General features: G+C 39.5%; 1 protein-coding gene across 2 annotated transcripts in view; it reads right to left on the reverse strand.

The window, feature by feature from the left end:
* Nucleotides 1-13,467, reverse strand: part of LOC137012643 (lysosome membrane protein 2-like) — a 30,465-nt gene extending 16,998 nt beyond the window's left edge. For both annotated transcript variants that reach the window (XR_010893591.1, XM_067375999.1), the window contains exons 1-3: nt 13,211-13,467; nt 1,700-1,860; nt 3-150 (exon numbers count right to left, since the gene is read on the reverse strand). Coding sequence is in view for 1 of the 2 variants with exons in the window: in XM_067375999.1 (XP_067232100.1) it covers nt 3-150; nt 1,700-1,860; nt 13,211-13,324 (423 nt within the window). In the remaining variant the exon portion in view is untranslated. The remainder of the gene's footprint in view (nt 1-2; nt 151-1,699; nt 1,861-13,210) is intronic.
* Nucleotides 13,468-13,888: the final 421 nt, after the last annotated feature.

Genomic DNA, 13,888 nt, shown 5'->3' on the forward strand with positions numbered 1-13,888 from the left:
ACCACCGCCGGGATGTTCACCGTCGTCACCGTATCCACGCTCGGGTCTCCGACTGACTTCTCACGCACAAAGACGAAAACCTTGGGCGTATAAGCGGCAACCTTCATCCCGTTATCCACAAAAAACACGTTGTGTTTGGGCCGGTACTCTCTGGAACGGGTCAGAAACACCAGTGAGTTTTACAGGCATTATGAGAGTAAAAAACCAGTGAAATACAATGAACATTAGTTAAAAAAACAGCTTTTAAGTGAAAATGGAGAATTTTGATAAAGAACAAATGGCCATATAATGCAAGTGATGATTGCAGAAAACATGATCTATAAGTAGAGGATGTGGAGTAAAATTTAATTATTCATGATTCATTCTGTATGGCTCAACATGCCATCTTTCGTAAAAAGTAAAAAAAATTGGGTTCCTTCAGACCATCCAGAAATGTCAGTGAGCACAACTGAGGTATCATTTTCTAACAGTAGTCACAGCATGGCTTTCCTGTCTGACTCCATTTTGATTATTATTGTTATTGTGTATGGGGAAGCCTTCTTCTCTTATATTATTGGTGGTTGTCACTGGCATACCAACATGGTGAATTACCGCCACCAATTTTTACGGGTGTGGAGCATGTCATTCACTTAATCAACCACACCTAGGGATGGGTATGGTTAAGATTAACGGTATTGCTACTGTTACCCATACTGGTTATCGATCCGGCACTTTAACTGTATTTTATTGGTACTTTTTGTTTATATTTATAAACAAAAGTTATGTATTTTATGTTGTTGTTATAACATAAAAAACATAACATAACATAGCAAAACATAACAAGTTTTGTTATATGTAATGTTTTGCCATCTAATGTTATGTTTTATAACAAAAACGAAACAACAACTTAACAAAAAACAACACATTTCATGTTCCGATATGTTATCTTTTATGTTATGCTTTCTTTTATGTCGTTTTAAAACATCATAACAACATAACAAAATCTCTTGACTTTAGACCAATGAAGTTTCACTGTGGGCGGAGCTTTCCAATGCAATGCCAAACAACCAACAATAGCCAAGTTTCCATTCAAAGTTGCGAATTTAACTTATGCACAAAATTGGAATATAGCATAAAACATTTGTGAATAAAGCCCTGTTTCCATCCAGTGAGCTGAAGAGAACAAAATAACGTAACTTCCTGATAAATTGGCGCTAAATATGATAAAAATGGAAGTTGCTTCATTAGGAGCACTTTATATGATAATCGTAAATAATAAATGACTTGCGCCTCAGAGAGCGCAGACGGAATGCAATAAAGATTCTGCTGTTTGGGAATGCAGTCGTGTAACACTGGTCTAGGAGGTAATTATACTGAACCACTTTGAACAGAATTTGCTCAGGCATTTCAGAATGAACCAAACAACATTTCAGATTTTGTGCAACATGCTGGTCAACTCATGCCATTTTATCGCGCAAAGTCACATGACTCTTTTCATGCGCACTGAGGAATTTATGTTTTCTTTTAGAATTTCTGCACATTTAGGTTTTTCCATCCAGGGTTTTTCAAAGCGATATCCCAAAATGCACATAAAGATAGGTTGATGAAAACATATCTAATGTTTTTCATAGAAATGCCCTACCACTTATATTGGCTGGTTAGGACAAAAACTCTGATTTCATTATTTGATGAAAACCAGGTTGCGGGGAGTGTGATGTACCTGTATGTGTACGGCCCCATCTCAGTAAGATGAGGTTTGGCTTCTCCTTTCAGGAAGGCGTCAGGGTTGGTGACGTTGAAGAAGAAAAACTGCATGAAGACTGGAGGTGGCGGATTCTTCCATGTGGCAAAAACTTTACTGCCTTCTGTCAGTGTGATCTCCTGAACACACAAAACACACACACCATATTTCAAGATTCAATAGGGGTGTTTTACATTGCAGGATAATACAAGAGCTATGAAAGATGCTCAACTATTAGATACTCTGTTACCAGACTATCTGAATGCACCCACCCAGCACATCGGGTCAAATGCAACACTCAGATAACTTCTAACAGGATGTGCAGTGGGGTGATTGGACTCTTAAGGGCGTTTCTAGTTTGATTATTACAGGAACACAGACCTTAAAAAATATTTCTACAGTATGTATAAATTTATAGGGAGTTCAACTAGAGTCTCTGAGGAGGAATTGAAATTCAGAAATTTACCAGCTCTTCTCACTTGAGTGTAAACTCTAAGTTAAAATGGTTAACCACTAACAGTTTATTATACGAATGCTGTTAGCAACCATTTTTTCACCTCTATAAATAGGAACACTTGCTTGAAAGTCTTGCTTTTTCTTTTTGTTTGGTGCAAAAAAAGTATTATTGTCGCTTCATAGCATTAAGACTGAACCACTGTAGTCCAGGGTTCCTACACATTTTCCATTTCAAAATTCCATACTTTTCCAGACTCAAATTTCCAGACCTCCTTCCAAACGATTTTCTGCCATTGGTAAGCCTCGGTCTCCTTTTCTATGTTTTCTCTGCTTCAGGTTTGTAGTAGGGGTCTTACAGTCTTTTAGTGATTTTAAATCAGTGTTTGATTGTTGAAATAAAGTTTTGTATTTAGTATTCACATCTAGGCCCTTCTCTTCTTAAAACTACGTTCCTGTGTGACTTCTGCTGGGGATTAATCTACAAGTACTAATATATTCCCTGTTTAAAAGGGTAGTGACTTTGTTTCCCTTTCTGACCATACCACTCGCTACATAGGCGTAAATATTTAATTTGTTTAACATTCTAATAATTCGACACATTTACTTCATAGACATCCTTCTCTGATTTATCCATTCTGTTCTGTTGTCAGTATTTGTTGGTATCAAAACATTTCTTTAGAGTAGCCTATGAGTATGAGTAGCCTACACAAGCGCAGTATCAGTTTCCGTAATATTTTAAAAATTCATAAGTTCATAAACATCTGTAAAAAGTAAAAAGGTGTAAAAGGTGATGTGTAGGGGGGTCTGGGGGCATCCTCCCCCAGGAGAAGATTTTTGTGATTTTAACATGTAAATTAAGCATTCTGGTGCACTCTGACAAGAAAATAAATGGGACAACCAACATTTGCTTCAAGAAAAAAATAAAAAAATAAAAAAAAAATAAAAATAATAATAAATTATTGACAGTAGGGCTGAGAATTGACACAAATTTCACAATTGAATGCGATTTTGATTCAGAAGCTTGCTTGATTTTGAAAATTTTGATTTTGAACATTTGATTTTGATTTGATTAACTTCGATTCAATATTGATTCATTTGGGGCCTATCAGGTACATGGCAAATTTCCTCAAAGAAAAAAAAAAACTCTCTCAACTAATGCTGTAAATTATACAAGGAACCACAGCTGGTACATCATTATAATATTAGATTAAAACTGATTTGCAAGCTACTTTCATATAGGCTAAATTACACATAAGGAAGTTTAAACAAATGTTTAATGACAATAATTTTTCAATTATTTTTTAATTTTTTATTTAGGCCTAAACATTTAAATGGTGGCTGTCATGATTTATACATTTAATATCTAAGCAAATGTTAAGTACAAATACAATGAATATGCAATAGCCTATAGTGCACATATTTAGCAAAATGCTCCTCTTGAAGTTCATTTTTGTAGCTGAATAATGAGTTTTTGGCCATTGAATGGCTTTTCTGAGGTAGGCTAAATATGTTATTTTTACATGCTGTTTTATTGATGCCTTTCTGCAGTTGAAACAATGATTGATCAATTGCATGTGATACAGAATTCAGTAAGTTGTACTTTATCTTTTAACATACCTTCAGATGTTCAATCATGTTTATTTTGTGCTGTAACTAGTAAAGCAGAAGAGATGGTCGGTTCACGAGCACTACAGCGATCTATCACGCCACAGAGCACCAAGAAAGATCACGACTCACTCCAGTCTATGGGAAAGTAGCCCATTTTCCATTCTTGTGAGAATCCTGAGACACGCACTCGCCCTGAAAAAAACCTCTTTGGATCTACACAATTCACATAAATTATGTATTTTGTTTCAAAAGTGCTAATTTCGCTGTAAAGTGTCTAGTTTGCAGGAATAATAAATTAGAAAACTGAATAGAGACAAAAGTCTGGAAACACAAATATTTTTCCATACTCTGATTTTTTTTTCCATACTTTTCCAGACCTGGAAATTACTCAAATCAAATTCCATACTTTTCCATACTTTTCCAAACCGCGTAGGAACCCTGGTAGTCACATGAACTGTTTTAAATATGTCTTTTGTAGCTTTCTGAGCATTGAAATTGTTAAATTGCTTGTCACTGCAGCAACACTAGACTCTTCGAGCTGGCGTGAGCGAGTGCAGGCGGGGCTAATTTGCATATTCACTGATCCGTGTATATTAAATGAGGCTGTAGAATTACATGCAAGCTATTTTAAGGCATGAAAAAATTTGACTAGAGCGGGACTTTAATGATCTTGCTGGCTATAAAGACCTCACTGAGCCATTGAATTTTATCAAAAATATCTTAATTTGTGTTTTTAGGTCTTACGGGTCTATAACAACACAAGGGTGAGTAATTATTGACATAATTTTTAGAGAACGAGACAAACAGTGCTGTGATGGAGGCCCAATATAAGAAGGTTATGAGAAGTCAGGTGATGGGTTGAGGCATGGTCCCACTCCCGAACCTCAATTAATTCATTAATTCATTAATAATTTCACGAGCAAGGACCACGCCACAACCATACATTTTGAAGAATTAATTATTAAAGAAATTTGGGGATGAATAGGGAGAGGATGAAGAAGAAGGGAAAAGGGATGGAAAACAGGTTGATCTGGGCATCTGGTGTTGGCGGCCGGGAGACTCAGAGTGGGAGCATCATCTCAGTTAAATGTAGGACGAGTGATTAAGACCCCCAAAGACTGGGAAGAGCTGAGGTAGGCTTAGCTTGACAGAGGTCACTGATATTGTTACAGATGTAAGAGCGATATGCTTGTGAAGATTCTGATGATCTTGTCTGAGATACCTCGCCTGGCTGCTGAGGTTGCTGCTCCAATGCGGAAGGAATGTATTGAATGATGTTCTGGAGATATTCTGGTGATATGCAGGATTTCAAAGAAGTATTTTGTGGCCAGTATTCCGGTTTCAGTCAGAAAGAGAAGATCTTTCGGAGAACATGCCTGGAGTAAATGCATCCAGAATTAGTTTAGAATGGGCTGAGGAAGGAGTTTAAATGGAAGATGTAAATCGGGTATGATGCTCATTATTGTTCTATTTGCACTGAAGAGTGAATATGAGAGTGTCTTGAGAGTGGATAGAAATGTATGAGATGCAGAGATTGAGATGAAGTAGGGGCCAATTCTGAACATTGTAAGAAACTGAAAAAAAGCCAAGCAGAGGATGCAGAGGCTAAGTAGGCCGGTGGTTAGTAGGAGGCGTTTGCGGTGGCATGATAACATTTACATTTACATTTATTCATTTGGCAGACGCTTTTATCCAAAGCGACTTACAAGTGAGGAATACAACAAGCGAGTCGTCATGACGAGGCAAATAGACACAAGAAGTGCTCACAATACAAGTCATAGGCAGTGCTCAGAGTATCATGAACTACAATAGAGAGGGATTAGAGGAAGTGAAAGGATAGGGTTTTTTTTGTAAGATGAGGTTAAGTGCTCATGAAAGAGATGAGTTTTCAGTTTTTTCAGTTCAGTTTTTTTACAGATTTGTAAATTATTGCATTCCTTTTTTGGAATCGGGTTTGTAAATGCTCGAATCATGACAAAAGTGCCTGAGTGCGTTTCCTAAGTGCGTGTCTCTAAGTGCACTTCCGACTGTTTCTGAATGGCTCTTATTTAGAAGGCGGGACTTATTCCGCCAGATGGAGGTGTGACAATTAGAATTAGACAATTAGTCTGTGATTGTTAATGGAAATACAGCATAGTGTTTCTGAAAGGGAGTCGAAGATCTTAGGGCCAGAGCATGTGAACGAAGCGGACTCATGTGTCCCTCACGCTCACCGGTACAATGTCATTTGCTCAAATCCCACTCCTTTGTTGATGCATTTTAAGGAATTGTTGGGCATTTTTACCATTTTGCAAAAATGACCTCAGCACATTATCATTGAATAGAGCGCTCTGTGCATGGGTGTGAACACATTAATGATAATTAGCAGCAGAGATAGGCGAAAGTGTGCATCTCTTTAATTTTATACAGATTACAGTTGAACAGTTGAAAGCACACCGTTTATTTTCTTTACTTTACAAAAGCACAAGGTTTTGATGATATTCTGAGTGTACACAAATAAAAGTAGACCCTTTATAGTTGTCACAGTTCCCTTCCGTGTTTAGACTCAATCTCCCATCATCCACGTTGGCTCACTGTGCACCCTGTCGCATGACTTCAATCACACACACCTGCATCTGATCAGCACTCATCACCAACAGTATAAAGGACTCTCACTCAGTCACACTCATTGAAGGTGTTTGCGGTGGCATGATAACATTTATTCATTTGGCAGATGCTTTTATCCAAAGTGACTTACAAGTGAGGAATACAACAAGCGAGTCGTCATCATGAGGCAAATAGACACAAGAAGTGCTCACAATACAAGTCATAGGCAGTGCCAGTCCGGTCTCGTTAACAACTTCCTGTTAACACGTCAGCATCGTACCTGTATGCTCACCTCAAGCTCTCACTGAAATACTTTCCTGCTTCCCCGTTTGTCTCCTGTCTTTTACGTGTTACCTCGTTGGATGTGTGTGAAGTCCCTCAGCATTCTGCTGAGTTTGGAATCCTGCCTTCATCCGCCATTTTATTCTCTGCAAAACAAAGGACAGTATTTCCATTCCATTTGTCTCTATTCAACTGAAGATTTGCCACATACTCACCTGCTTGCTGTTGTTTCATCTGGTTGTGAAAATAAACGCCATACTTTTATACATCCTGTGTCTCTGCCCTTCTGTGATTGTAACAGAAGACCGGACCAAAACCGAATCACGCCAGAGTAACAACACGGACCTATTCAGAGTCAAACATGGGAATCTTCCTTGTCCCTAACTATGAGCTGGCCAACCATTGTTCGCTTCAGCGGTGGACCGTCTTTGTGGGCTTCGGCAGAACGGTCGCCCGCTGGAGAGGTACGTGGAGGGATTCGCTGAGCTTTCTTGCTTGGTGGGCTGGTGGGCTGGTGGGCTGGCCGGATGCCTCTCTTAATGCCTGTTTTCTGATGGGCCTGGATGAGGACACGATTCACTTTAGTGAAACTGCATGTTTTTTTTTCCTTAGTCGAAACTATTAATCTGATTCTCTTCCCAAATGGTTCTGATTTTGAAATTGAAGAGGTTCAAAAGAATCGTGTTTTCCTCATTCGGTCCCCTCAGAAATACAGGCAGCCCGGTCAGTTCCTCAAACGCTGGGTTCCTCCCCCTACCCCTCCAGTAAGTATTCCTCTTGGGTACTGCCTGTTCCAACGACCAGATCACCCAAGAAAAGAGCCACCGCGAAACGCAGACGGCCAAAGAAAAAGGCCGCTGCATCACCCAAGTCTCCAGTGTATTCTGCCGCTGAGCAGTCCAAGTCTCCAGTGAATTCTGCCACGCTTGAAAGCACTCACAAAATGGTGGCCACAACGACGTCAAGTCACAGTTAATCGTCGTGAGCCAAGTCAAGTCGCAGTTGATCTTCCCGAATCAAGTCAAGTCACAGTGGACCGCCCAGAGTCACGTCACATCTCCGCTGATCGCCTAGAGTCACGCCACGTCCATGGACCTGTCCGAGAGTGGAGAGGATTGTTTTCCAGTGTGGAAGACCTAACTTCAGCATGAGCAGTAGGCATTCCGAGTCAGCTCCAGACTCTGCACCAGTTGGCCATGAGTCCACTCCAGCAGCTGACGAGCCCGTTCCAACTTTCCACGAACCAACCCCTGACCCGCCATGGCCGCCCAAGGCTCCGGATCTGCCCTGGAGACCTCCGTATCTGCCTGCACTCCCTTCACTCACGGTTAGGTCTCCAGGGCACCCACCCCCCACCCTGGTTGTTCCATCTATGGTGCGAGGCCGCGCCTACCGGGAGGGGGAGGTTATGTCACAGTTCCCTTCTGTGTTTGGACTCAATCACCCATCATCCACCTTGGCTCACTGTGCACCCTGTCACATGTCCGGTCTCGTTAACAACTTCCTGCTAACACATCAGCATCGTACCCGTATGCTCACCTCAAGGACCTCACTGGAATACTTCCCTGCTTCCCTGTTTGTCTCCTGTCTTTTACGTGTTACCTCGTTGGATGTGTGTGAAGTCCCTCAGCATTCTGCTGAGTTTGGAATCCTGCCTTCCTTTGCCATTTTATCCACTGCAAAACAAAGGACAGTATTACCATTCCATTTGTCTCTATTCAACTGAAGATTTGCCATATACTCACCAGCTTGCTATTGTTTCATCTGGTTGTGAAAATAAACACCATACTTTTATACATCCTGCGTCTCTTCCCTTCTGTGATTGTAACAATAGTTGTCTTACACTAATCTGTATGGCTAAAAATGACGCAGTTGTTTCTGCTGTCGAAAAATTGAGGCTATAGAAAATGTAGCCTATTTAATTTCATATTTAATAATACATAGGAATCCTATCAAACAGCTAAACTGCTGAAATCACATGACTTTGGTGCTCCGAATCACTGATCTGATTCGTAAAGCTATGAAGCAGTGTTTTGAATTTGGGCCATCACAAATGTAATACATTAATGCGACCGCGCATCAATGTAATGTGCAGTACACTCTCAAATATAGTGTTCTCATGGCTCTCTAGCTCAGATATTACGTGTGCCACTCGGTTATGGACGGTTTGGCTGTGGGCATCAACTAACAGAAATAAATCGACGCCATGTAACAGTCTTCAGCCTGCTATGGGTTAGGTCCAGCTGTAGTGGTAATCCTCCCTGGTAGGGGGCAGTCTTAACTTTGGTTAAGCTTGGATAAATGGATAGAAGAGGTGATTGATACATTTTGGTTTGTGTGCAGTGTGCATGGTAGCAGTGTTTGAGCTGATCTACTACATTTGAGGAAGGCCCTTGTTGAAAAACCTTTTTGTTTCATTCTCAACTGTGAGTATGGTTATTTTGTTTGCTTTCATTTATTTATGAAAGAGGTAGTTTGATTAATCATTTTGTATAAAACAAAACTATGGGGTAATTTTTCCTGTGTTTAATGGGTAATAAGATATTAATTAGTTTTTCTGTTTGTAGCAGAGTTTTTGTCTACGTTATGCTTGATACATATGACCATGTTGGGGATTGAATTGGAATCTTCATTGGTGGCGTTGACAAGGACTTAAGTTGACCCAGTTGTCTTCTCTTCTATGGAATTGCATTGAGGACTGCTGTGACACTCTACAATACAATATATAAGTTTCAGGGTCAAACTCAGGAGAGAGAGAAGCTAGCCTACTCGTACCCGATACTAGCTATCATGACTTCAATTGGACCATCTCAGAAGGGAAGGACTCTGTCTGCATTTGACAAAGCACCACCTCTCTAAGTTTGTCAGCACAAGCAATGTTTGCCACCCCATGAAGCTGCTGACTACATGCCTCAATGAATTCACTTAGATATGTATCATACTGTGTGTCATACTGCTGTGGATTTGGTAAAGGGATAACTGTAGTCATTCCACATGCAGACTGCCTTAACTCGTTGCTCTGCTCTTCAGCTGATAAGGACGGTTGCTTGGGCCAATTGGCTGGTGGTAGTCTTAGAAAGGTGGGCCCTTGACACCACTGGCATCTTTCACCGAGGTCATAGAGATGTTTCAGGTTTGCAACACAAGACCTGGCTGCCAGGAATGCAACTTCAACTTGGCCTTCTGTGTTTTCTGTTTGCTAATAGGCCACTGCCCCATAAGCATGTTCGGACGCATCACAGAACACGTGTATGTCATTTCGGCTTGACAGGAGATCCATATGTGGACTTGTGTAGCACCTAGGAAATGAAATCGTCTCCAAGTCACACAAGTTTCCTCCATGGAAACGAGGAGCTGGCACTGGGGGCACTGTTTTGGATGTCTCAGCCACACTTGTGGCTAGCTGCTGAATCTCACGTTTCATGATAGCATTTTCGGCTTTTAAGCCCTGCAATGCAGTTAGAATCTCTGACAGATGTTGAATGCAGCTGCGAAGCTCATCATTCACACTTTGCATCTCCTTCCATGTAGGCTGTCGGTCCTGGAGATGTTGCTCTCTCTGCAAGTCTCCCTGTTCATCTTGCCATTCGTCCTGTAGCACCAAATCACTGAAGCATGAATGCTGACTTATTGGTGTGGAGACACCTGACTCACGTTCTGCAGACAGTGACGCACATTCAACATCATCTTCAACCTCATTATAATAGGTAGGTGGCTGGGAACTCCTCTCTAGTCCAGGCCTTTGCACTTGGAAGTCAGTTAGATATGCAGGTGGCTTTAGCTGTAGTCTGGGACGGACAACAGGAGGTTCTGGCTCTGGATGGGATGTCATTCTTCTGCAGTAATTCAATATCCAAAGGACCATTTGTAGCAGAAGTTAAGCTTTTCACTTGTTCAGGTTAATTCGAACCCCTGCAGACAGTCTGTCAGAACTGTGTAGTGACATCAATGAGGAATTCACTCAGCACACTCCAAAATACCTTTCAGTGAGTTTACTGATTAAAGGTTGGTTGATCCAAAATGGTCAATATTCATATTCATACATTTTATTCATATTTTTGTTAATCATTTATGGCTTATGATTTATCAATATTACTTTTGATTTTATATATTTATGTACTCCTACTTTATATATTAATTCTCATCATATTTTCAAATATTTACTTGTTATTGTACCCTTATGGTTTTTCTTCTGGTATCTTTAAGAGTATGTATGCTTGCTATATTCAATAGTTCTTCAAGTGTTTCAATGTGACAGGTCATGTCAACACGGAATTAGTCGCTCATTTGTTGCTCAATTTGTTGCTAAACTTAAAGGGCATATTGCAGGTTCGAGCTTTAGTGATTCAATGTGTAGAAAAATAATGTATGAAATAGATTTTCTTGAAAAAACACGCATTAAAACGCCACATAGGCTTCTGGAATCGTTTTTTGAGAGAAAATTTTACTTCCGCATCTGAAAAATGTCTAATCGGATGTGACGTCACTGAAGGGAACGCGATCAATATAAACTATATGAAAACAATGGATCGCAATGACAGTTCGGATGCTGAGGAAATTGTAAATGCTTATTAATACTCGTATAACTAATCACAGCCATACAATTAGCCTGCTATGTGGTCAAGAGAGCAGGGATAGGCCAGAATTTGACAGAATAACGGTCAAAAGAGACAAATTGAGCTGTTGTGTGAGGAGAAGCAGTGGAGAACAGGACAGAGACCGGTGTTAGCTGATAGATAACGTTAACGACATGTGCTCAGATCACAATATTGTACAGATTATTATCATTAATCAGGCAACAGCAAAGCTATTGGTCATCTAGGAGTAGGCCTAACTGATTACTAATAACAGAAACGAATAAACCTTGATCAGGCCTCCGTCCACACTAACGTTACGTGATATAGCCGTTTCTCGTCACGACTGATTTGGTAGTTAGCAAATGTAATAATCAAACACAAAACTTAAAATGTGCACCGTAAGTCTTTATCGAGCTGCATCTCTGACGGATCCGTGATCATGTCTCCCGCCAGCGGTCAAACATATAACTAGGGTTACTGTATGTTTCATGTTATCCTTTATTCATTAATTATGTGTTATGAGTTTATTCCGTACCCATTCACTGATAGTGTGAGGATGTATATGACGCCGTGATAATGAAGTTGTGTGAACTTGATGTTTACATACATGGCATGCATGAAATTGGAGTATTTACATTACCAGCACATAATTCAAAACTGTTTTGTGTGAGTGTGAGACTGTCTGCATGTGTACATAATTTGTATTCATCAGTGTTGAAATTGATTCAAGTAAAAACGGTGAAGAAGCATAGCGTGTGTAAGTTTATTCATTATAATCATTTACAGAAGTATTACAATGTTGAACTCCATCATATCGCCAGGATGATAATCCTCCAGTCTAAAATGAACGCGTTTTTCGAAGCAGATGCAGAAGTGAAGTCCCGTCTCTTCACCTGCACAAAACAAACCCCGGCACAGAAGATAGCAGCGTCCTTTTTCTTGTTAGTAAACCTCTGTACTCGATGTCCTGACAGGCTGAAGTTTGTGCAACCTCCACAAACACAATAATTTACCATTACGATGATAAATAGAATACAAAAACTACCGAAAACACACTAATTCACGGCCCCTGTTACTAAATACCAATATATTCTGCACTGAATCAACACAGAGCTCTGAGAACATCTCCCTGTAGTGACGTAAAATGACGCGACGCTGAAAAAAAAGCGGGTTTTACAGAGACCGTCACTTTATCTACTAAATTAATGCCCTTATGTCCTGCAAAACATTTTTAAACCCTGCAGTACCTTTTTATATGGTATTTTTGTACAAGGTTATATATTCATCTCGAAAAAAAATGTTAAACCTGCAATATGCACTTTAACATATCTGTTATTTCTGCTGACATGTAATAATGCAAGATCTGCAAAATTCCCCTAAGGGGAATGTGGAGTGGGTGTGGTGTAAAACATTTCCTATATCTATTTTCATCTCTTTTGACACTTGACCAGTTTATGATATAATGGGTACATCCATTTAACCTTTCCTCATTAGAACAAAACATAAGTTTGAGAAGGATGTAAATTTCCCTATGCTTATGGTATAAAATGGACTGAGTCGTTGATAATTTAGCTTTTTCCTTTGCATTGCTTCCCTTTTCCTTTCTGCTTCTCCTCTTCTATCTCTCATTTCATTTTGCAAATGTCTTAATTATTGTTCTTTCTTTCTGTATATTCTGATCTTCATCTAATAGATACAATACTCAGATTTCAGAATGTTATTATCATAAATGTTTGATTTCTGATTGTTATTTTACCTTGGTTTTATTAAATATTTTCATTATCCCTTGGCACATGATCTATGATGACGTTACAGATTTCGATTAGTCAAAGAGAATATTAAAGGAGCCTTTTGAACAGTAACATTACAATATTTGGCTGAAAAAAAAAGTTCACTGTCATTAAACAGCAATCAAATCTAAAACTCGCACAAAGTAAGACAAAGCTCTCATAAACTCAAGATGAATTGAGATGACTCTTACCCTCTTCAGCTTGTTGTGCATCAAGGTCTGGAAAACTCCAGACACAAACAGGGTGACTCCCGTTACCAGGAGAAGAGCGCCGAGGATTCCAGACATGAACAAGCCTTTCCTCATGATGCAGGTGTAAATAAAGCTGAGGCTGATGGAGCTGAAAGTCTGATTCCACTGCTACAGCAGCTGTGTGTGTGAGATTCTCCTCCTAAACACACACACACACACACACAGGGTGGAAAGTTCAGCACTTGCTGTGTGTTCACTGCGACTGGCTCCTGTAATAGTATTTGCTCCAGAAGGGGCAGTGTGGAGGGACGAACGTCACCGAGAGTGGGAGGGAACTGAGAGAGAGAGAATTTTAAATGTGTCTTTATTATAACAATTTTCTCTTCATTTACACAACTATTCACATTATTCAAAATACATTTTTTACACATGCATGTTTAAAAAATCAACACCAATTAATTGTTCTCATATAAAGTACACAATACTTCAAAGTACACTTGAAACAATATTTCATACACTGTGTACTACAAGTGGTAACTACAATTTTTTTTTAATACAGATAGTATATTAAAAGCACATTTTAGTTCTAATTCATACTGTCTCAAAATAGCACAATTGAGTACACTTAGATGTTCTTAAGATTATCTTCTTACTAAAGAAGAATTTTTAGTATATTAA

Source organism: Chanodichthys erythropterus, chromosome 22 (genome assembly GCF_024489055.1).
Source record: "Chanodichthys erythropterus isolate Z2021 chromosome 22, ASM2448905v1, whole genome shotgun sequence".
Lineage (NCBI taxonomy): Eukaryota > Metazoa > Chordata > Actinopteri > Cypriniformes > Xenocyprididae > Chanodichthys > Chanodichthys erythropterus.